This window comes from Lolium rigidum, chromosome 4, assembly GCF_022539505.1.
Source record: "Lolium rigidum isolate FL_2022 chromosome 4, APGP_CSIRO_Lrig_0.1, whole genome shotgun sequence".
Lineage (NCBI taxonomy): Eukaryota > Viridiplantae > Streptophyta > Magnoliopsida > Poales > Poaceae > Lolium > Lolium rigidum.
The window spans coordinates 101,317,686-101,342,823 of record NC_061511.1 but is presented as its reverse complement, the minus strand read 5'-3'; the positions used below and the strand labels follow the sequence as shown (position 1 = coordinate 101,342,823).

Genomic DNA, 25,138 nt, shown 5'->3' with positions numbered 1-25,138 from the left:
CTTGCTGTTGGTGCTTACATAGTCACGATTCTGATGCTTCAGATAATAGGCAAGACGGTAGGCGCTTTTGACCGTAAACACTCCGTTTCTTTCATAGTGCCAGGCCACCCGGTCCTCGTGGTTTTGCTGCGGGAGATCAATGGACAGAAAAGTATTGGCTTTATTAGGACAATGAAAAAATAAAACTTATGAAAAATTGGGACAAAGAAAAGTACAATCCTCGTAACAACCGCGGCTGGAGAGAGAGAATTTCCTTCGTTCTTCATGATTTCAATCACATCATGCAGTCTCAATCACTTCAACTCGATTGCATACAATTTGGCCAGCCAGTAGAAGTTTGTCTCAGAGTGTACCGGTTTAATGGCATTCATGTAGTTTAAGACAAAATTTGACCACTTGTTTGGTTAATAAAATATAAATTATATGTCTACAAAATCTATATCATTAGATTCATATTTGAAAAAGGTTTTCAATAGTATAATTTTTTATAATTCTATATTTTATTGATAAAAAATGGTTAAAACAATTTCTTAAACTATGTGCGCGCTTTTTAAACTGTTTCGGAGGGAGTAGAACCCCGATAGCTAGCATGTCGTCTCCAATAATGGCGCCCAAGCTTCCGTCCAAATCAACACTGAAGCCAACATCGATATTCAATTTCATTTACTCCTCTGTTGGCTTCGTCCATCTATGCCTGACGATACCCTCCTTCTTCGCCCATCCATGCCTGATGATACCCTCCTTCTTCCCGTTCTTGCCGGGGGTTGAATTGTCTCTCCATGCATTGCTTGTCGGCGTGCCCACCAAACGTACCGCACTGCAATCACTACCAGATCATTCCTTTCAATCTTTGCACAAAAAAGTCCAGTGAGATATTTCGCCAACAGAAATGTCGGCCACATCTCAACATCGGCTGGCAGCACCGCCAGTTGCTCCTTGTAGCACCGGCCGGCGGCAAAATGGGGTGACATCGGCTATTTGTTGGGAGATAGAGGAGGGGCGAGGACAAATGACTAGATCATGTGGTGTCCACCTACAAAGGGTTGGTGGGGGAGAAGAGGTGTCCGACCGGTAAACAAAAGGTTCAAAACCGATGAGAGTCTCTGCTGGAGGCCGTTTTAGCAATTTGTGATGACACCAATTAATCTACGTGGATACCAATTCTTTGGCACTCCAAGCGTAAAGTGATGCATCAAGGGCTTCTTTCCCGCAAGGACATCTCGAAGGTTTATGTCAAACTATTGAGGAATCAGTGGAATTATACTCTTCGTGACATGGGTATACCATATTGGGTACTCGATATTTCTAGCCCTGGTGCGGATCCATGAAGGATTCCATAAGGCTCATGAAGCCCAAGAAGAGTCCAAGACTAGAAACTAGATCAAAAGAGGCAATTATCGTTCATATCGGGTAAACCGTCATACAACATGTAACCGACCCGGGATTGGACTATGAGACCTATCCCACTATATAAAGGCTAGGAGGACCCATCGGGGAGGAGATCCAGATGTCTTATAATACCACACATCATTGCAAGCCCTAGCTTGAATACAATATCAACGACTTTAGCCTCCAATCTCTTTTTTGTCGGATATCTAGTTTGTTTGACAAGTCCCACAAACCACTAGCGCTAGCTGTCTCTTTCCTAAAATTCAAGTATGGGCATTGCTCAGGTTAACCCTCGTCACTTCTTTCCTCTTCGAACAACCTATAAACTGAATAGTGCTTCCTTGTATCCCAAACACAAGGTTTCGTATTAGAATTGAAATCAAATAGTAAAATGTTGTAAATAGAGTAAATACTCCCTCCATTCTTAAATAGTCTACATTTTATCTCCAAAATTTGTTCGAAATAATCTACCGTTCTAACTTTTAGTCAACAACATTATTAAAAACAAAATGGTTTTGCTCTCTTTATTGGACGTTGTTATTTTTAATGTAGCTTGGATTAGTTGTTCCCATATCTAAGTAGTATTAATAAATCATGTCAAAAAAGTAGTACTAATAAATGCAACACTAAATTTTTACATTTTTTGAGAACGTAAATTAAACTAGAACCCCAGGAGTATGCAACAATTAAAGTAAACTAAATGCTATGCATAAGTAAAGTGGTATGGTGATGGTAGTGATGTAAACTTTATGAAAGAACTAAATGCGATAAATATTTTTCTATTTTCGGATTAATTAAGTGCTCAAAATGAAAAGGTGTATAAATGCAAGTAAAAGATGTTTTTATGATTAAAGATGGCCGGGTTTATCTACTCTCTTTTAGATATGATGAAATCAAAACGGTTTCAAACAAGGCATAATACTGATGTAACTTTATTATGTGTTTGATAAGTATTCATATGGGCACCACGTCCTATGGTTGAGATGATGTGAAACATTTCACTAATGCTTCTCTAGTAAGAGAAAACTCCACAAACTAGATTTAAGATATACAAAGTATTATCATTTCTTCTGTGACATGATGTTAAATATAAAATATGTAACTCAAAAGATATGAGATCACCATTTTTGGTCACTCGATGATAGTAACACATGCATTCATTTATCCCTAGTGAGATAACAACGAAAATGTAGAAAACATAGTAGGACCCAAACTTTTTGGTCTCTCTCCAGTTCCATACTACCATGTTACTCCAACTAATGCACATGTCCCCCCCTCTCATGCTCTATCATACTAGTTGGATCAAAACTTGTAATTAAGAATTGGGTACATAATACACATCTACTCATACATCAAATACAAACTAAAAATTGCAATCTCAAATACCAATCTCATAAAAACCAAAGATCCACCACAAAGGGGTTACATATAGATGGCCACAATCATGAGGGAAATTCATGTGGCGCTGTAGAATATTGATCGAACAAGAGAAAGATAAAACAAGCTACTTTCACAAATCCATAGTCCAGGGGTGGAGAACTCGCTATTCATTATGGAGGCCAAGAAGATGTTGTTCAGAGGTCGAAGATGCGCTCCGGTGGCGTCCCCCCCTCCCCAATCTTCGATGGTAAACCTCATTTTGTGTTTCTGTTTCGTGGTTCGCCTTCCTTCACGATCGCGAAGACAACCACATATATAGGCGCATTTAGGTCAAGACGAGTGTAGGGACCCAACGATTGACGGCGTAGGAGCCACGAGAGGGAGTGGGCCCTACTCATTTGGCTAGGTATCGGGTCACGTGGCGGGCTCTGTCTTGGACTTCCCTCGGCTTCAGGCCCAAGTGCTACATGTCTTCATTTTCCGTAAAATTTGCGCACGAAAAATCTCATGTCCTTTTAAGTTCACGAAGGTCCGTGAAAGTCAAAATACAAAAACATGGTTTTTGTGCCGAAATAAAAAGGATCTTTTAGGAAAATCTCGAAAATAATTCTAAATCATGATTGTGACCACTTATATGATTGAATTATGCTAGAATATGACATAATGAACCACAAAGAACATATAATGCATTTATGCATCGATGGGGTACTCTCACGTCTCGTAGAACTTAAAAATGTTGTATGACTATATTACAATGGGCAAAACTTGGGCCATGCCTAGAAAAGGCCTATGGGAAAATTAGGCCTGAGCCCGGCCCCATCTACCCACCAGGTCGCATGAGTTTGGGTCCTACCTAGCGCGTGCGGGCCACGCCGTTGTCGCAATTTCAAATCTCGCCCTTCTTCCATGCCAAACGCCATATAAAGCTGTCTCCCCAAAACTCTCCAATCAAAATCAGCAAACAAGCCAACGCCTCCGTCATTCCTCCCCAATCCCAATCCGCCAGAGAGCGGAAACAGCCACTCGGATAGGAACACTCTGGAAGCTTCGAGAAGCCGCCCGCACGGAGACATGGAGACAGACGACCAGAAGCCGAGGCCCGACCAGCTCCTCCTCGCGCTGCGCTGCTCCAAGGCGTCGCTCCTCCTCTCCTCCCTCCGCCACCCACCACGCCCGACGACGAGCCGCCGGAGTTCCTCCTCTTCCTCCTCCGTGGTAACCCGGATCTCCGCCCCTCCTCCGTTTTCGCGTAGTCTGCGCAATGCTTTGCTCGGACGCGTCTTACCGATGCGCTTCCCGTCGTCGCAGGAGTTCGAGCTCCGGAACGCGCGCCTCCTCGACGTCGACATCGCGGCGGCACGGCGCGAGGCCACCGGAAACACGCGAACATCCGCTACCGAGCTTCTCCTCGTCATCGCTCTGGCCCCCCTCATCCTCCTCTTCGTCGCGCTTCTACTAGCGGCAGCGGCCGTGTAGGCGGCGGCGCGCGTAAGGGATTGCTTGATCCGCGTGCCAACTGCCGACGTCGTGAGGTTATGCGGCGAGAAAATCCAGTGACACTGTGTTTAACTTCCCCTTCATGGACTCCGTAAGTTGCCGCTGTTGTATTGTTTTTCAATCGAGAAGGGAACAGGTACGGGAATTGTGTTTTGGGCCTGCTCATCCATCAGTTTTGGTGGGATCGATAGATGCGCGTTATGTGTTCGATCAAATGCTTGCTTGTATGTAGATGTCTGTACAAAGCATGGCTGTCTCATTCAGTTACATCCATTTGCTGTTTTCTGATTGATGCATGCAGAAATAATGCACGGATATATCCCTTGCAGCGTTATTGCCATGAGTCATAGATTGTGAAATTGTGAAGTTGCCAGTATATGATTTTGCTTTGAAGTGAAACATGAAGGCATTGAGCTCGCATGGATTGCTCTGAAAACTAGAGTCTGCCCTGTGGCAGTTTTTATCCTACGGATTTCTCTGGAGTACATTGCACCAGCATCCTCATCAGGACCGGCCATTCCATTTTCTCCCTTGCATGATCTTCTTTAGGAACAGATGAGTGTTTGAGAGCATAGATACGCCATAACTTCTCATATGCTTTTCTTCAGCAAAATAAGTTCTCGTATGCCCCCATAACAGCTAGAAAAGATAAGTTTCAGTGCTTAGGATGTGATATGAGCTCAGAATTACCCCCGACTGCTCATTCGGCTCAGTCCAGCTGTACATGAACTAGGTAAACAATTTGATGTTCTGCCAGTATTGCAGTTATTTGTTTCCAAATTATTTGCTGTGTTTTCCTCTGCGTTTTACTACTAGTTTGGCTTGTCAGGGCTTGTTTGTTGCTTTAGATATGCCCAGAAATACAGAACTCAGGGAAAATTACTACTAGTAACCAGACTATACTGTATTGCATTTTTCATATTTTACTGAGCTTTCTCTTATAAACCCAAATTGATCTGTAATATACAGTTTCCTTATGTCCAAGAAATAAAATGAGTTCTGGAACTTTAATTTGATTCCAACATGTGTTTGCCTGAAACAAGTTGCAATTTGCATTTTTGCCGCATCATATAATGTCCTAAGACCTTTAGGTGCACTCTGCACTATCTATGATCCTTTGGAGTTCAGACTTTGTTCATCTGGATGATATCTTGTGTTGCTGCTTTGAGTTGAGCACAACCTGCAAGTTGTTTCATCTGCAGACTAAACAATGTCCAAACTGTAGTAGGCCTGAATGGCACCCGGTCTCTGACATGTTTGATACTACTTGTCAGTGACAAGATCAGATGCATACATATTCTTGTGAATGATCATATAGTATAGTCATTTTCGTTGGTATGGTGAGATAGGTTAAAATAGAAAATACAGTTAGCAGTACGCCTGCAGTATGCAGAGGTGTGGTGCTGACCTGGTTAGAGCCAGAATGTGCCGTAATAGTAATCAGGCATGTTTGGTTTCTGTCCTGTTTAATTGATTATGTATCTATCATGGTTATGTCCCTACCATTTGGTGTTGAAGTGCACTACCCACAATTTGGCAGTTTTAGCAAGCCTTCTAGCTATTGGCATGCCTGCAATCCCAATATATCTACTCCAAAGTATTTGATGTTGAGATCTGGGCATTGCTTAAATTCCGCTTTAGCTTTTGGCACAAACTAAGCATGACTAAAACCAGGTAATAAGAATATGTCCAGGACACTGGCTAAAAATTAGTTCGAAATGAAGCAAATACAACTTTCATTCTAGAGATGTGCGTTAAGAATATGATGGGTACTATTGTTCCCACATATACATTAATTTCCTCGTATCACAGGATTAAAAAAATGCATAAACAGGATTGTACGATAGCAATGGCATCCCTCTTCACCCTGCAGGGTTAGTTGTTTGGTTACACCATAAAAACATGTCGAAACTCGGCAACACTAAGAGTTTTTCCACGAGGCTTGACTCATTAAAAGAACCCTGCAGGATAGCACGTCAGAAGTTTTTCAGATCCGGGAAAAATTGTTGCAAGACGATGCTACATGCACATAAAAAATGTTGCCCTTGGTTTTTTTTTTTTTTGATGCACTGATCAGACGCTCCAGATTTCTTTACTGAACCAGATCCGACGGCCGGAGACCGGTTGATAATCCCCCGCAGTGGCGAATCTATGATGAAAATGGAGGATATCCTAAATAATCATGGACATAGGTTCATACCATTTAACACCGTGGAGTTTGCAATAACTGAAGCAACCCCAATAAGTTAGTTCTATAGGGAAAGGTCGTGTATCTTTGCCCCACATGTCCATTTGCTAAAGTTGAGATATTCAACAAACATGATGCCACAGGTTCAACTTAGTTTTAACAACACAATCTCTTATCAACTACTCCTATGTTTCCAAATTATAATATGATTTGGTAAGCTAAAATAGCCTACCAAAACGTCTTATAATTTGGGATGATGGTATTAGATAGAGTACAACGCTTCGGGAAGTTGCCATCGATGAGCGTATTAGTCACGAGCTGGGAAAATGGCAAGTATTGGTCACGAAGTTGCAGAATTGTGTCTCGTTAGTCTTTCCGTCAGGACGGCCGTTAAGTTGGTGACGTGGCGCCATCAGTGGTCACATGAAACGCGCGTGCGGCCGACCCGTAGCAAAAAATCTGATAGAAATTATTGTAACATTGTAAAATCAATATAAAAATATCTACATGCCCAAATTTAGCAAATAATATACCGTTGGATTCAGAAAAAGGAGTAGAACACTTTGGTACTGTTGGTTTGCACTTTTGCAAAACTTACAGATATTCAAATTTTAATGAGTGTTTATGGTGTTTTTGACATGATTTAAATTCAGTAAATGCGTTTAACATTAAACCAATACCAAATGACTCATATTGATATTGCCCATCCACTAGTATGCCTGTGGTAGAATTTTGAAACTGAAACTATTTTCATCATATTTTTACTGTTGTGTTAAAATGCCTATTTAAAATCATTTTGAATTTAGAAAATTGCATATGAAGTGTTCTAAATCAAATTTTGCGGTATGGGCAAGAGTGTGTGTCGTGAAGCGCCGATAGCTCAGCGCTGCTCTCCAGGCCACACATGCTCTCGACACAAAAATTTGATGGCAACTTCGTGTACTCTATTAGATAATAATATTTATCACACAATGATAAATATAATTTGTGAGGCAATCAGATCAGCTTCTTTTTGAACTTATTTCCCTCTCTAACTAACAAAACTTTGAGCTTTGATCATTAACCATGGTTTAGGCACAACTTTTTTTTGATGTCATTGTAAAAATGGAGGGTAGGCTGAGAGCCCATCGCAGCCTAGCTGTGCTTGCCCATTTCGCCATGATTTTTCAATAATGATTATGTTACCCTGCGCAAATTGCCATTATTGCGTCCAAGCAGAAACTTTTGTATAATCGGTTGCAAAGTGGTGCAATGTTCATGGTTAAAGTGCGTCCATATGCAGCGTCATGGAACTGGAAGTACGGTGCGGGTGAGGGCTGCCCACGTTGTTCCCGTGTTTTTCCCGTGAAACTTTTTTTCTTCTGAATTTTAGAAGGAGAGCTGCTAAATTTATTGATTAGAAAGAAGAGTTATACTACCTCCGTTTTAGAGAATAAGGCGCACACGTATTCCGAGACAAACTTTAACCATCAAAATTGAGTGACAAAATCTTGATTATGTTATATGTAATCAATATCGTTGGATTCGTATTGAAAAACACTTTCTAATGATGTTAATTTCATACGAATAATTTTTATATAATTAAGATAATTCTTAGTCAAACAAAAAAACACGAAAAACAAGGACTTCTGAAATGGAGGGAGTACAAGCGAATTTTAAAAAAAACGAAAATTATCCAATTTGCTGCGAAGCTTCCGTCCCGCCTACTGCTCACGCTCAGCACAGGGCAAAAAGGTCCGGCCAGGCCTTTGTTAACGCAGGGCAAGACAGTCATTTGCCTTGTACTAATCGGCCGTCAAATGACCCACAGCATCACCAACCTCCTCTGTCTCTCTCCACTCTCCCACTGGTCTCACACTCCACACGTCAAAGCTAAGCTAAACCCGGGAGTAAAAAAACATCCTCCCTTCTCCAGTCTCCCCAAAAATTGCGTTGAAATCCCCCCAAAACCCCTCCTCGCTCGGCTCGAATCCCGACACGCAAGGATTCATCCTCCGCTCCAGCCAAGTGGATGCGCTGCCGCCGGAGCCGGACCCGGCGTTGATCCCCCATGGCGGCACCGGAGGCGCGCCGCTTCGCGGTCGTGCCGCAGCTAGGTGAGCGGGCCCTCTTCCTTGTTCCATCCACCCCCTGACTCCGCGGGTTCGTTGGCACTTGGCTCTGTTTGGTTCGATCCGATCTGGCTGGTTCCGGTCAACGCGTGGTCGTCGTTCACTCGAGCACGGTTGTTGGGAGGAAGAGCGCGTGCGTGGTTCGCTTTTAGGCCGACGCATTTCTGGTTTATTTATTTATTTATTTATTATGTCCGAGGTGGAGTTATTGGGATTTTTTTGGTGGTTATTAAAAGGCGGCGGCATGGCACCTTGTTGACTTGTTGTTTGGTACGTGTGCGCGAGCAATCTCGGACTCTTCGGAGGTTCTTTATGGCTGTTGAGATTCCTGGATGGAATTATATTGTAGTGAATACTACGTGGTTCTGGGAGAATTTTGGTTTGGATGATTAGCGCTCGACTTTGGTGTTGTGGGCGCCATTGAAAGTTGGAGGTGCATGAGTTTGCTGTATAAACAGAATTCTTGCGTTATAAGGTTTTGATTTGCATATCAACCAAGTCAGCTCGAGTAAGGTTTGGGCTGGGGAGGGTTGTTTGTGTTAGGACGAGAGATCATGGTGGTCTGCAGTTCTGCACTTGTGTGTGCTAATGTTCCTTTTTGGAGAGTAACCACGTATTTCATTAATGCAAAATCAAGTTACTTGAGTAAACAAATATGGAAACAACCAGACAGACAAGGAGGAAACAGTTGTCCTGAAAACTTTGCAGAAAAAACCCTAAAGGATAGAAATATACAAAACTATGCCTAGGGTTTCCTGCACTCATCGAAGCCAGCGGCCGCCGCCAAAATCCAACGCCACCTAGACGCGTGTTGGAAGGGACGCCGAGCCTCCACCAGTGCCAGATCCAAAAGAGCACCATCGCCAATGAGGCTTTGTGAGTCGATGAACAGGCCAGCTGCAAGCAGCGAGGCACATGTCGCCGTGGCACGTCGACTGGGGGACGTCCCCGTGCTATCTTGGACCAAGATCTGCCGCATCCCATCGACGAAGTCGAGGAATAACGACAAATCCACCACATCTGGACCAGTATCCTTGCACCAGAGCATCCACCTCGCCCCGGTCCCCGCGCCGTCGTGGACAACGACAAACGCCAGCGACACGTCGAGAAACAGATCTCGCCAGATCTGAAGAGCGGCGAGAATACCAAGCCGCTGACCTAAAAGATAGACAAGCACACGTTGCCAACAACTCCGAGACGCCGCCGTGAAGGTCACCGCCGGTGTGGGAGTGGATTCGAGGCAGATTTTTTTGCCCGGGCGCCGCTCCCACCACCCCAACGATGCACCACAGCAGACAAGCCCTAACTACAGAATGGAGGAACGAGGTCCCCTCCCCCTCCTGCCGCCGGAGTGGCAAGCGGAGGGAGAGGGGCCCAAAGCTCCCACCGGTGGAGATGGGATCTGGCCGCCCGCCCGCCTGAGAGAGAGGAGGAGGGGAAAAAACGGTTCGCTGATTGAAGCGAGTTGGAACACCATAGACTTCCGATTCACTTCCATTTTGGTGTCCCCGGCAGTGTCTATGCTTTCTAGACGAATATGCTCTGTACCAACGTTGAGAGGTCCACATTCACAAAAAAAAAAGTGGTGGACGTTCTTGTCAGGGGAACCTTTCTGTTTTTCTACTCGAAATATTCCTGTGATCTTATGTCAGTTCCTTTAGCATTGATTTCGAGTGGTAAGGCTGAACCATCTGCTATCTTTTTAATAACAAGCTTTTGGTTGCGGGTGCTCTGTATCTCGATGTTTGACTTTATTAGGCGTGTGATCTATTGGTAGGAAATTGGTATTCGTCAATCCTCGGAGATGTTGCAGGGATAGTCATTTGTTAGCTTGTTTGAAGACTTAAGATAGTTACACAATTTGGTTCTTAGGTTTCATATTGTGTGATGAAGTCCTATCTGCTTCGTTTTGAAATTAGGTCATAAGAAGAACAAGATTCACAGCTAGTGGTGAATAAGCTTTTAGCGTTGTGGTCCTCTTGGAAGTTCAAATATGAAAACAATACTCAATTATAAACTGAACATACTACACATTTTTGTGATGACATGAAATAGATGTATTGACAATTTCATTAATGTTCAAGAGTCTTGGCTGCAACTATGCTGCGTTACTTAACTGTTTTGTATTATATATGAACAGATATTGAGCAGATACTGAAGGAGGCACAACAAAGATGGCTGCGCCCTACTGAAATTTGTGAAATACTTAAAAACTACAGAAATTTTCGTATCGCCCCAGAACCACCAAATATGCCTCCAAGTAAGGACATATCTCTGCTCTATCAAACACTGCTGCAATTTATTGTACTATGAAAGATAGAGGTAAGTTTAATTGGTGAATCATGATAACAATAGTATTTTATAAAATTATATTTTTACTCAGAATCTCCATAGTTCTGATTGTTTTAACATATGGACGTTCCCTTTTTCGTACAACTGGAAAAGTCATTGCGGTTGCTGAACTATGCTTTACTGAACAAAATTTGTATGCTACAGCGGAAAAGCAGCTATGTAAAAGTTAGTGCCCTGTTTATGAAACCAGGCTGTATCTCCCAAAGTGCACCAAAGTGAAAACACTAAGTACAATATTATTGAATGTATATCTTCTGTTTTCTTGTTATGAGGACATAATCTCCTTTGCTTTTACTTACACCAAAAGCAGATCTCCAACAGGAAAAAGTGTAAAAGATGGCCAATTAAACGGGAATGTCATACTCCACTGCAGTGCCAAATAAAACCGAAATGAACTTCAATCGCTGATTTTCATTTAGACTAGTTTGCTATTGCCCTTTGTGCTAAGCAGCTGTATTTCAGTGGGAACTTGTATGTGTTATAAATATAACTAAAACATGATATGTTAAACCGAGCTCTTTATGTTAAACATTTGTCAGTTTGCATTTATCTGGCACCATAGCACAATTGTTTGCTAGAAGATGTTATGTTCTTTTGCTTTGGCCAAACTTTCAACTGCTCTAGTCGTGCTTCTTTTCTTCCATGAATCGCTGCAGTATTGCACACTATTCAACTCTTAGTTGCATATGAATTTCTTTTACTTACCTTCCATTGAGCAGACCATCTGTATCGCAACATAATTCATTTAATCACTTCTCCGTTAGATATGCTTAGGTTGATGTAGCGCCTCAATATATCCACAGCCACAATGCTTTAGCTCTTAGCAACTGACATTCTTCATCTTGCCTAGGTGGCTCACTTTTTCTGTTTGATCGGAAAGTATTGAGATACTTCAGGAAGGATGCTCATAATTGGAGGAAGAAAAAAGATGGAAAGACTGTCAAAGAAGCGCATGAAAGATTGAAAGTAAGCTATTGTGGAACATCTACATAGTTATCGTCTTTCAATGATCACCCAATATTTTCCTTGAGATTTGTTATGCTTGTTGAGATTTTTGTTGTTGGCTAGAATAAAACTGACTATAGTCTGTTAATCAGTCTGGAAGTATTGATGTGCTCCACTGCTATTATGCGCATGGGGAAGACAATGGGAATTTCCAAAGGAGAACTTACTGGATGTTGGAAGAGTAAGTGGATTCCCATTGGACAACTTGCATGTTGCTTACGTAGTTCTATTTTTTGCGCATGCGCAGAGGAGTAATACACAATTGCAGGTTTTTAGACTTGAATATCCTCTTATTTGATTTTGCAGGGATTTCATGCACATTGTCCTCGTACATTATCTTGAGACCAAGGTAATACCGAAACATCATCTTTTTAACTTGGGTAGTTGGGTAACTCCATATCTGCCATGCATTTATGTTTTTCATCATTTACCTTTATGCAAGAGTACCGTTGCTTCTTGTTAGGATTCTAATATTATCGATTATGTTTGTTTTTTGCTTGTCTGGCATATGCTTATATCATGTTGTTCAGGTTTACTTGTTCCAAATATTGGTAGTTGTACAGATCTGGCTAAAATGTTATGTCTAGAAAGCCATGCGAGTTTTATAATTTTTATTACGAATTACTCAATGTTGAAGTACACTAGGAACCCGACATTAGTTCCCTCATCATGGAACACACTGGTATCCATGTCAAGTTTCATGCACTAGCCAATGAAACCAAAAGTCCGAACTGATGGAAAGGGCTAGGCAATCCACACATACCGTAACACCCCCTCTTACGTGTGACTCGGGGAGGCTAACAGGTGCATAGAGAAATCTCAGGTATGACTCAAGAGGCCTATACGTGGACAGAAAGGGGGCTACCATTAAATTGTGAAAGCTGAGATGGAACCCAATACCCCTGGTTCTGCTACCATGTCAACTTTCATGCACAAAGCAACGCAACCCAAAGTCCGAACTGATAGAAAGGGCTAGGCAATTCTTACATTCTGTAACAATCCAAATATGTTGTGAGATTGAGGCCTTCATCATGTTAGTGTATCACATTGTTTAGAATGATTTCACATTCCAGAAAACAAATCTTTTGAGACCCACCACTAAGAGTTGGGACTTAGAGGAGTTTGGCTTGAATTGTAATCCAGAAAAGCTACATTTGGTGTTCAAAACTGGAAAAACATTTTAACTCGGTACAACATGGCACTATGTAAATTGTTGAACCCTTAATTCAGTGGCTTCATCAGATGCTATTGTTAAATAATTATAGTAGGGGTTATTGGAGGAAGATTCAAGAAAAGTGTATTCTGTTATAGCAGCTATACTAATCTAGCTAGTGAAATGCAATACCTGTTGCAAGTTGAAACTGATTTTGGAAACACGGAATAGTGCTATGTTTTTACTGATTTGTATATACAAGTTCATTTTCATATAATCTCTTGTTTGGTTCAAATGATTGTTCTCATTTCACATTCTGAGAAAGTTGCGGGGTCTGCTTTACTCCGAAGAGTTGGTTTGGTTCTGCGTTGCTCTTGGAAGAAATAGATTAAATTTCCATTGTATCTCTGTGAATATGATCTTTAGGGTGGTAAGTCATCTCGAGCTAGGGGGGATAATGACATGCTTCAAGCAGCTGGTGTGGATAGTCCATTAAGTCAGTTACCTTCTCAAACTATTGAGGGTGAAAGCTCACTCAGTGGACATGCCTCTGAATATGAAGAAGCAGAATCAGGTAGAGATGTTTGGCTATCTTCTGTTATGTGTAATGACAATGGAAATATTACACCACTAAAATAGTTTCACTGATACATATTCTATGCACAGCGTATCTAAAGCAAAATTCGGTGCAGCAGATATTTATTCAGGAGGAGCCGGATACAACTCTTTCACTCAGATGCAGCAGCATCAAAATGGAGTTGGACCAGTGATTCATCCTCCTATTTTCAGCTCTTATGGTCCTTCTTCATCTATAGGTAATAACACACCAGAATCAGTCTTCGTATTTCATACCTAAGTACAGTTGACTTAATCCATTTCGTTGTTACAATTTTCAGGTACTTATCCAGTACTGCAGCATGCTATGGTGAACAATACAAATATGTATTCTGGCAGTCAAGATAGTTCCTCTGTTCTTCTGAGTGATTCAAGAGCTGGATTTATACAGAATAGCCATGAAAGTCACAATGATCTTTCATCATGGAATGAGGTTATGAAATCGAATAGAGGATTTATGCCACATCTGCAACCTCCTGTTCCTCCTGAGGTTGGCACTTCTGCAGAAGGCCCAGCAGTAGAGTATTTGACATTTGATGAAGTATATTCGGATGGACTTAGTCTCAATGATATTAGTGCTGCACGTGCTGACGGAGAATCATTCTGGCAGGTATGCCGTGTGTGTTCTTTTTTGTTTATGGTAACATAGTAATAATTATTGCTGAAATGCGTAATTGTGTAATCCTTAATCAATAATAGAGACATTATATGTGCACAACACTTTCAATTAGCATATATTAAGCATGAAAAATAGTTCTCTAGGTTTTACAATTATAGTTCCTTATTTCTAGATGTATTTCACCTTATTGAATATAATTTAGTTGAAAGAAGACCATACGAACATGGATTACTAGTACAAGAAAATTTAGTCTACATATTCATTGATTGTTGTTTCAAAAAAATTAGTATAACTCAAAAAGACGAGCATGAATATTTTTCCAGAATAAGAAAATAGAACATGAAGTACATATGCATGAGAAGCAACTATTTTCATGCATGCAAATTGAAATAGCAAAATAACTAAGAGGCAATAATTATAGTTTTGAGGCAATAAGTTTAAGAGAGATCAGATGGAAGTCTTATATGTATCCACAACCGTCCATTGGTTGGAAAAGCATGAAAATGATTAAAGATCTTTGAAGTCCCAGATAAAAAGTTTTCCAATTCAATTTGTGCTTATGATATTGGTATAGATGGAAAAAAAACATTCACTGTTATCTTTATCAAAATGTTTCTATTATTTGGTTGGAGTCTTTTTTTTTTAATTAAAATGGGCATATCTATCGACTATAGAGAGCACATTCAGTGGTTAGATGCACATGGTTGCTTCAAGTTAATTCTGCCATAATGCTGAATATTCTTACTTTCTCTTTATATATCGATATTTGCATGGCTTATTTGGAAAATTTAATTTGCCAAAATGTCTTATATTAAGGAATGGAGGGAGTACATGTTTCCTATTTCATTTATTTACGCTGATAATAGCTTTGTATAGTCAGAATATTGTACTCGGCCTGTGCCTAGCTAGCTAGTGCTACTGGTGATTTATCTAACGAAAACTGTTGCATTTCAGTTCTCCAGTGCTACTGGCGATTCTGCAATGGAGAACAGTTTTGCACAAAATAATGGATATGGGGAGGCAGCCATCAGCCACCCTTTTTTGAAGACTAAATCATCCAATTTATCTGATATCCTAAAAGATAGCTTTAAGAAATCTGACAGTTTTACAAGATGGATGAGCAACGAGCTTCCTGATGTGGAGGATTCCCAAATTCAGTCTAGCTCTGGGGCGTACTGGAACTCTGAAGAGGCAGATAGTATCATCGAAGCATCAAGCCGTGAGCCACAGGATCAGTTTACTGTGGCACCAATGCTTTCACAAGACCAGCTCTTTAGTATAGTTGATTTTTCACCAAGCTGGACATATGCAGTCTCAAAGACTAAGGTATATAGTACATTAGCTGTAGTAAGACATGTTGTCTTACATCCTTTTCATAAGCTTGAAAGTCTTTAACCTTTTTTTTGTGTTCCATGCCATATAGGTTTTAGTTAGTGGGAGATTATTAAATGCCAACGAAGTGACTGAAAGATGCAAGTGGTCATGTATGTTTGGAGAAGTTGAAGTTCCAGCAGAGATTTCATCAGATGGGACTCTACGTTGTTATTCTCCTCCACACAAACCTGGTAGAGTCCCTTTCTATATCACCTGTTCCAACAGGTTGGCCTGCAGTGAAGTACGTGAGTTTGAATTTCGACCAAGTGACTCTCAGTACATGGATGCTCCTAGTCCACATGGTGCAACAAACAAAATTTATTTCCAGATACGCCTTGATAAACTATTGTCCCTCAGGCAAGACACATACCAAGCAACTGTATCTAACCCCAGTCTGGAGATGATTGATTTGAGTAAGAAGATAAGTTTGCTGATGAAAAACAATGATGATTGGTCGGAGTTACTAAAGCTTGCTGATGATAATGAGCTGCTTACAATTGATCAGCAGGATCAGTTTGCTGAAAACTTGATCAAGGAAAAACTGCATGTCTGGCTTCTTCATAAAGCAGGTGATGGTGGAAAGGGACCAAGCGTAGTAGATGATGAGGGACAGGGCGTACTTCACCTAGCAGCTGCCCTTGGGTACGACTGGGCTATTAGACCAACTGTTACTTCCGGTGTGAACATCAATTTCAGAGATGTCCATGGATGGACTGCACTCCATTGGGCTGCATTCTGCGGCAGGTAAGCAATTCAAAAAGTGACATCAGTTCATGTGTTTACCTTTCTGTTTTGAATACTGAACTTTATGTGACATTCTTTGACCAACGATGCAGAGAGCGGACTGTTGTCGCACTTATTGCGCTGGGAGCAGCTCCTGGAGCTTTGACAGACCCAACTCCCGATTTCCCTGGAAGCACACCAGCAGATCTGGCATCTGCTAATGGACACAGGGGAATTTCTGGTTTCCTGGCAGAGTCTTCTCTGACTAGCCATCTTCAGGCCCTCAACCTGAAGGAAGCCAATATGGCTGAAATATCTGGCCTACCTGGCATTGGAGATGTTACTGACAGAAGTTCTTCTCAGCCTGCAATTGGAGATTCCTTAAGTGCTGTTCGTAATGCTGCTCAAGCTGCTGCTCGGATATATCAATTTAATAGAATACAATCCTTCCAAAGAAAGCAAGCTGTTCAATACGAGGATGACAAAAGTGGAATATCAGATGAGCGTGCACTTCCGCTCATGTCTGTCAAGTCATCCAGACCAGGGAAGCTTGATCCCCTGCATGCTGCTGCATCTCGTATACAAAATAAGTACAGGGGATGGAAGGGGAGAAAGGAGTTTCTTCTTATTAGGCAGCGGATTGTAAAGATCCAGGTAAGTCAACTGTATATGTCAGAACCCTAGATATTATAGTTTTGAATAACACTCAAAAGTCACGGTACTTCACTTTTTCTTCAAATTGAAACACATTGAAGTTTGTCGTCCATTTGTTGTATGTTAGCTGGCTAGCAGCAGTTCGATGCATTGCCTAGAGATAGCAAAATTTCTGGGATGGGCTGGGGTATCAGGATGAATGCTCCCATTGTGGGACAGTCGCTTTGTTGTGCTTTATAACTGCTCATTATGCCATCAATTTCATGTGTTTCTAGAAAATTGTCCAATATGAGTCATTGGCTGCCAACAGTCATCAAATGCCTGACTTTGTAACTTTTTTACTGGATAGGCTCATGTGCGTGGCCACCAAGTGAGGAAGCATTATCGGAAGATAATTTGGTCTGTTGGGATAGTGGAGAAAGTTATATTACGCTGGAGGCGCAGAGGGGCTGGGTTGCGTGGGTTTCGGTCTTCCGAAGGTGCCATGGAGAGCAGCAGTGGTGGAACAAGTACCAATTTGGTCACGCATAAACCTGCTGGGGATGACTATGATTTCTTGCAAGAAGGACGAAAGCAAACTGACGACAGACTGCAGAAAGCTCTTGCCAGAGTCAAGTCCATGGCTCAGTACCCAGAAGCAAGAGATCAGTATCAGAGGATTTTGACTGTTGTATCAAAAATGCAAGAGTCCCAGGTACTGCCCTGGTTTCGTAGATATTCCAATATTTAACTAAATTGGACCATTTACTTTGTTGATTTCCGCAGTTCTATCCAAATGGTAGGCATACACTGCTTATACAACACTCATACCATTTTTTAACTGCTGGTATGACAGGCCACTCAAGAAAAGATGCTCGAGGACGCAGCAGAGATGGACGAAGGCTCTTTCATGAGTGAATTCAAGGAGCTGTGGGATGATGGTACACCTGCCCCTGGCTATTTCTAGTGTACGAATTGGTGGATGCCTTTGTAAATCACATTTTTTTTTTACTTTTTGTCCCAGAGTGCTGATGATTGATACATACTGACAACCCAAGTACTGATATCTTGGATTTGAATTCTGTTTTGTTATTTGTTGCTATTTATGTACAGTGATACCTTATTAACAGTATGGAACTCATGTACAAAGTTCAACATAGGCAGTCATGGATTCTAGGCTGCATGAGGAGTTTGAGTAGGTTTTCAGTCAACGTTAGGAGTTTGCGTCTGTTTTCCCTTTGGTTTGCTAATGATGATCCAATGTTGCTTGCACCTTTATCTTGAGGGAGATGCATATTGTAAGATCAATAGCAGCGTGGTTTGTCTCCTACTGATACTTCCATTTTGTTCTAACTAACTTAATTACTCGCGTTGTTATGGGATAATGACTAGAACTCCCCCGGAAAAGAGCGGCAGAGCGACTCTAAAGCTGGGTTAGAGAGAGAAGAGAAGAGCAAAGTGAGAGCCCAAAATGCAGCATATCTACGGTTAGACTTGAGTTGAGCTATATACTTCACACCACCTCGCTAGTCAATCCATGATCATGAGGCTGCATCATATCAGAGAGGTTAGGGTCTTAGGGATAACTATAACATGCAATGCAGGAGTAGTTAATTCAAGCCAGGTCCCTGAACAGACGACGTGCTTGCAATTCAAATCCGACGACCTCTAAACAGGTCCGCTAGTTTTTTTTTCAAAGGCTGATTGGATGGTCGCATGAGGTTTGCGCAATGGCCCCCACGCGTAGCTAAAATTAGTTCTGAGCTAGACCGTTGGGAACCGCCTAATCGGCTATTTTACAGAAGGCATACCTAAGACTAATCATAGTGGTAAGTAGCATGTAGTAGTATCATGCATATGATATTTGTGTATGATACTATCTCTAGAGTGGGTAGTATCATAGAGTAACCATGCTATATTTATTGCTTTTAAGAAATCTCAATGCAAATTTGTGCATTAAATTTTCTCGTGATATGTGCTATGGTACAGTATCCATCTATGTTACTACCTCCGTTTCAAGGAATAAGGCGTCCTCGTTTTACGGGCTTTTTGTTTGACCAAGAATAACTTCAAATAGATAAAGGTTGTTTGCATGAAATTACTATCACTGAAAAGTGTGTTTCAATACGAATCCAACGATCCTATTTTGCATCACCTCCTGATACGTCCATTTTGCATCACTATTTTATATCATAATTTATTGTTATTCATTGATATATTTCATATTTAAAGATGATACTTATGTTATTTCACCTTTTTTGCATGTTTCATGATTATTGGAGAATTACTCACCGGAGTCAAAATTCTGCTAGAAAAAGCACCGTCGGGATACAATATTTCTGAAGATCAACAATTGACGGAAAATATACCGAAACTCCTATTTTTCCAGATGACGAAGCCAGCCAAGAGGGGAGGCCGAGGAGGGCCACCATGGGCCCTCCCCATGGGCCGGCGCGGCCACCCAGGCCGGCGTGCCGCCACGTGGGGAGGGGGCCCACGACCCCCTCGGTCGTCGCCCTTCCGCGTACTTCATCTCCCAGAAACCCTAAGGTGCGAAGGAACATCGAGGATAGTCATAGCCGCCTCCTCGAGGCGGAAAACACCAGAGAGAAAAGAGCTCTCCGGCAGGCAGGAATCTGCCGGGGAAATTCCCTCCCGGAGGGGGGGAAATCGTCGCCATCATCACCGTCATCGAGCTGGACTTCATTGGGATCATCATCATCATCTCCACCACCGACACCGTCATCTCCACCGCTGCACCTCGTCTCCGCCGTAACATCTAGGGTTGAATCTTGAGTATTTCATAGGGGAAACTCTCCCGGTGTTGATTACTCCTTGTTATTGATGCTATTGAGTGAAACTGTTGAATCAAGGTTTATGTTCAGATTGTTATCCATCATCATATCACCTCTGATCATGTTCCATATGATGTCTTGTGAGTAGTTCGTTTAGTTCTTGAGGACATGGGTGAAGTTTAAATGTTAGTAGTGAACTATGTTGAGTAATATTTAATGGTTTGATATTTAAGTTGTGGTGTTATTCTTCTAGTGGTGTCATGTGAACGTCGACTACATGATACTTCACCTTTATGGGCCTAGGGGAATGCATCTTGTATTCGTTTGCTAATTCTGGAGTTGCCGGAGTGACAGCAACTCGAACCCCCGTTGGTATATCGATGCATGAGGGATAGCAGGATCTCGCAGTTTAAGGTCTGTGGTTAGATTTATCTTAATTACTTTCTTGTATTTGCGGATGCTTGCAAGGGGTTTAATCACAAGTATGTATTAGTCCTAGGAAGGGTGGTGCATTAGCATAGGTTCACCCACACAACATTTATCAAAACAATGAAGATTAATCAACTATATGAAGCGAAAGCACTAGACTAAATTCCCTTGTGTCCTCAAGAACGTTTGGTCATCATAAGTAAACAAACCAGCTTGTCCTCTATGCTAAAAAGGATTGGGCCACTTGCTGCAATTATTATTCTCGCATTTTACTTACTTGTATTTTATTTATCTGCTATATCAAAACCTCCTGAAAACTTGTCTGTGAGCATTTACAGTGAATCCTTCATCGAAACTGCTTGTCAACACCTTCTGCTCCTCGTTGGGTTCGACACTCTTATTTATCGAAAGTACTACAATATACCCCCCTATACTTGTGGGTCATCAAGACTATTTTCTGGCGCCGTTGCCGGGGAGTGAAGCGCTATTGGTAAGTGGAATTGGTAAGGAAAACTTTTACTGTACGTGCTGTTTTTATTTGTGCCTGCTGCTATAATTCATTATGGAGAGATCTTATCTTGAATTCCTATTTGGAAAATCTACTACTACTGCAAAGGTAGTGGATGAGGCGCCAGGTGAGAAAGTGATTCCATATAAAATACGTATGAAAATTATTGAACGTGTTGTGGATAACTGCTATGAAGGGGATGGAACTGTCCATCCTGGAGATCATTTACTGTTTTTACATGAATTATGCGGGTTATTCAAGTGTGCAGATATTTCTATGGATGAAGTTAGGAAGAAACTATTCTCTATGTCGCCCAGCGCATTGGTATAAACTGCTGAAGAATGGGCATTCTCTTGATTGGAAGGATATTATGCCTCTATTTTATTCTAAATTCTATCCTCCAAGTGAAATTCACAAAGAACGAAACCGCATATATAATTTCTGGCCTCATGATGGAGAGAGTATTTCCCAAGCATGGGGGAGATTGAAGTCTTTAATGCTCAAATGCCCCATTCATGAGCTTCCTGGTAATATCATCATTGATAATTTCTATGCAAGACTTTCTTTTCAAGATAAAACCTTGCTCGGATACTACTTGTTCCGGATCATTCACGCGCAACAAAGAAGAGTTTAAATGAGACCTTCTTGACCGGATTCAGGAGAATGCGAAGGATGGGAGAACGACAAAGGTAGAGAGTCGGGTATAAATTATGATTATGAATGCATTGAAACTTTTATGGATACTGATAAATTTCGAAATATGAGTGCTACTTATGGTCTTGACTCTCAAGTTGTTGCAAATTTTTATAAAGCTTTTGCCTCTCATTTTGAATTGCCTAGGAAGAGTTTTAGTAAGTATCATGAACCTTACAAAGATAAAACTGATTCACCTATAGGTAAATGTATTGAAGTTAAAACCGTTGATCACATTCTTCCTGAAGCTTATATTGAAAAAATTCCTTTTCCTTCCAAAATGAAGGAGTATTCTATTATAACTAGTGTGGTTAACAAAAGTGCAAAGAAACCTATAGAACCTGAGGAGCAAATAAATGTTGAACCTGTTGTTGCAATAGTTAAAGACCTTGTGACTGAAAATGTAGAAGATGGTCACATCATTTTCTGTGAAGATGCTTCTAATATTGTTTCACATCCTAGTAAGTCTAGGAAATCCAGTGTTCCTATGCTCTCTGTTAGAATTGGTGATCATTGTTATTACGGTTTATGCGATATTTGTGCAAGTTCTAGTGCCATTCCTAATGAGCTTTACAGGGAAATCATGCATTAAATTGGTTCTTGTGAACTTGAAGATATTGATGTGGTTATTCGGCTAGCTAATAGAGAAACTATCTCTCCTATTGGTATTGTTCGAGATGTGGAAGTTCTATGTGGTAAGATTAAATATCATGCTGACTTTTTGGTACTTGGTTACTGCTGCTAGTAAGACTTGTCCTATCATTTTTGGTAGACCTTTTCTAAATACTTGTGGAGCTATTATAGATTTCAAGAAAGAGAAAATTGTGACTAAATTTGCTGGTGAATCTTATGAGTTTAATTTCTCTAAATTTGCCAAAGTTCCTTATGAAGCTGAATTGCCTAATGATGATTTTAGAGTTGAACAGCTTGCATCTATTGCTCTTGCTCCTAATAATCCTTTGCAGCAACATTTGGAGGATCATGAGAGTGAAGTCTTTAGGGAAGAAAGGAATGAGATTGATGAAATTTTCCTTCGTCAACCCATTCTTAAACATGACTTACCGGTCGAAGATCTAGGTACAACACCACCACCAAAGGAAGATCCTGTTTTTGATTTGAATCCGTTACCTGATAATCTTAAGTATGCTTATATTGATGATAAGAAAACATATCCTATTATTATTAGTGCTAAGCTTTCAGATTTTGAGGAATAAAGATTATTGGAAATATTGAAGAAACACCGAGGAGCTATTGGCTATACTCTTGATGACTTGAAGGGGATTTCTCCCTCTATTTGCCAACATGCCATCAACATGGAAGATGATGCAAAGCCTCGTTGTTGAACATCAGCGTCGTCTAATTCCTAAGATGAAGGATGTGGTAAGGAATGAGGTATTAAAACTTCTTGAAGTCTGGTATTATATATCCTATTGCTGATAGTAGATGGGTTAGTCCTGTGCATTGTGTTCCTAAGAAAGGAGGAATAACTGTTGTACCTAATGATAATGATGAGTTCATCCCTCAAAGAGTAGTTGTAGGGTATAGAATGTGCATTGATTTTTGAAAGGTTAATAAAGTTACTAAGAAAGATCATTACCATTTACCTTTTATTGATCAAATGCTAGAAAGGTTATCTAAAAATACTCATTTCTGCTTTCTTGATGGATATTTTGGGTTTTCACAAATTGTTGTTAGAGCAAAAGATCAAGAGAAAACCACTTTCACTTGTCCCTATGGAACTTATGCTTATAGGCGTATGCCTTTTGGTTTACGTAATGCTCCTGCTACTTTTCAAACATGCATGTCTGCTATTTTTCATGGCTTTTGTGAAAAGATTGTAGAGGTATTCATGGATGATTTTTCTATCTATGGGAATTCTTTTGATAATTGTTTGCGAAACCTTGATAAAGTTTTGCGAGAGATGTGAAGAAACTAACCTTGTTCTTAATTGGGAGAAATGCCACTTTATGGTTAATGAAGGAATTGTATTGGGACATAAAATTTCTGAGAAAGGTATTGAAGTTGATAGAGCTAAAGTTGAAGCAATTGAGAAGATGCCCTATCCTAGGGATGTTAAAGGTATACGTAGTATTCTTGGTCATGCTGGTTTTTATAGGAGATTTATTAAAGATTTCTCTAAGATTTCAAAGCCTCTTACTAATCTTCTTCAAAAAGATGTACCTTTTATTTTTGATGATGATTGTAAGGAAGCTTTTGAAACTCTAAAGAAAGCCTTAACAACTCGCTCATGTAGTTGAACCTCCTGATTGGAATTTACCTTTTGAAATTATGTGTGATGCTAGTGATTTTGCTGTAGGTGCTGTTCTTGGACAGCGAATAGATAAAAAGTTGAATGTTATTCATTATGCTAGTAAAACTCTTGATGCTGCTCAAAGAATTATGCTACAACTAAAAAAGAGTTATTAGCTGTAGTTTTTGCTTGTGACAAGTTTAGACCTTATATTGTTGATTCAAAAGTCACAATTCATACTGATCATGCTGCAATTAGGTACCTTATGGAAAAGAAGATGCTAAGCCAAGGCTTATTAGATGGGTGCTTCTTTTGCAAGAATTTGATTTACATATTGTAGATAGGAAAGGTGCTCGATAATCCCGTTGTCGATAATTTGTCTAGATTTGAAAATATTGCTTATGATCCTGTTCCCGTTAATGATAGTTTTCCAAATGAACAATTGGCTGCAATAAAGGTGAGCTCGCGGGATAGTCCTTGGTATGCTGATTATGCTAACTTTATTGTTTCCAAGTACTTGCCTCCAACCTTTTCAGCTCAGCAAAGGAGGAAATTCTTTTATGACTTGAGGCATTATTTTTGGGATGGCCCACACTTATATAAAGAAGGAGTGGATGGTGTTATGCGAAGATGTATCCCCGAATATGAACAACAAGAGATATTGAGTAAGTGTCATGGTAGTGTTTATGGAGGACATCACGCGGGAGATAGAACCGCACAAAAGGTTCTACAGTCAGGTTTTTATTGGCCAACTCTCTTTAAAGATGCAAGAAATTTTATTTTATCTTGTGATGAATGTCAAAGAGTTGGTAATATCTCTAGACGTAATGAAATGCCTATGAATTATACTCTTGTTATTGAACCATTTGATTGTTGGGGATTTGACTTCATGGGTTCTTTCCCTTCTTCAGAAGGTAACACTCATATACTTGTTGTTGTTGATTATGTTACTAAATGGGTGGAAGCCATACCCACAAAAAGTGCTGATGGTGAGACCTCTTTAAAAATGCTTTTAGATGTTATTTTTCCTAGGTTTGGAGTACCTAGATATCTTATGACTGATGGAGGTTCTCATTTTATTCATGGTGGTTTTAGAAAAACTCTTGCTAAATATGGTATTAATCATAGAATTGCTTCAGCATATCATCTGAAAGAGCAAAGTCTAAACCCCGGGTTTTGTGTGTTTGATGACAGCACTTGAGTAATCTCACCGTGTGCCTTGAGTATCATTGTTAGATTTGCAAGCGCACGGTGACCTCGCTGGACACGTCGAGATCGGAAGACTGAAGCGTAGCTTATAGGTTTTCTGGTTTTGCGTGTGTATCGCGAGGTGACATGGCTGGAGAGAAAAATGGGAGAAAACCAGTTTTTGCCAGACCGGTACTACCGGTACTAGTAGCGGTACTACCGCTACCCCTACTAG

The 25,138-nt window shown here is 40.7% G+C and overlaps 1 protein-coding gene across 4 annotated transcripts; it reads left to right on the top strand.

The window, feature by feature from the left end:
• The first annotated feature begins 8,298 nt into the window (after positions 1-8,298).
• On the top strand, positions 8,299-18,274 carry LOC124650030 (calmodulin-binding transcription activator 3-like). Of its 4 annotated transcripts, none has more exons than XM_047189596.1 (13): positions 8,299-8,550; positions 10,706-10,825; positions 11,768-11,883; positions 12,015-12,103; positions 12,229-12,271; positions 13,502-13,649; positions 13,771-13,890; positions 13,972-14,300; positions 15,264-15,635; positions 15,733-16,427; positions 16,520-17,060; positions 17,410-17,754; positions 17,896-18,274. In XM_047189596.1, exons 1-13 carry the CDS (start codon positions 8,505-8,507, stop codon positions 18,004-18,006), a joined length of 3,075 nt encoding a protein of 1,024 aa, XP_047045552.1. In that variant the 5' UTR covers positions 8,299-8,504; the 3' UTR covers positions 18,007-18,274. The 4 variants fall into 4 exon arrangements, with proteins under 4 accessions (XP_047045552.1, XP_047045551.1, XP_047045553.1 ...); XM_047189595.1 differs by having other exon boundaries at positions 13,768-13,890; XM_047189597.1 differs by lacking the exon at positions 8,299-8,550 and having other exon boundaries at positions 10,793-10,887; positions 13,768-13,890.
• The last annotated feature ends 6,864 nt before the right edge of the window (positions 18,275-25,138 follow it).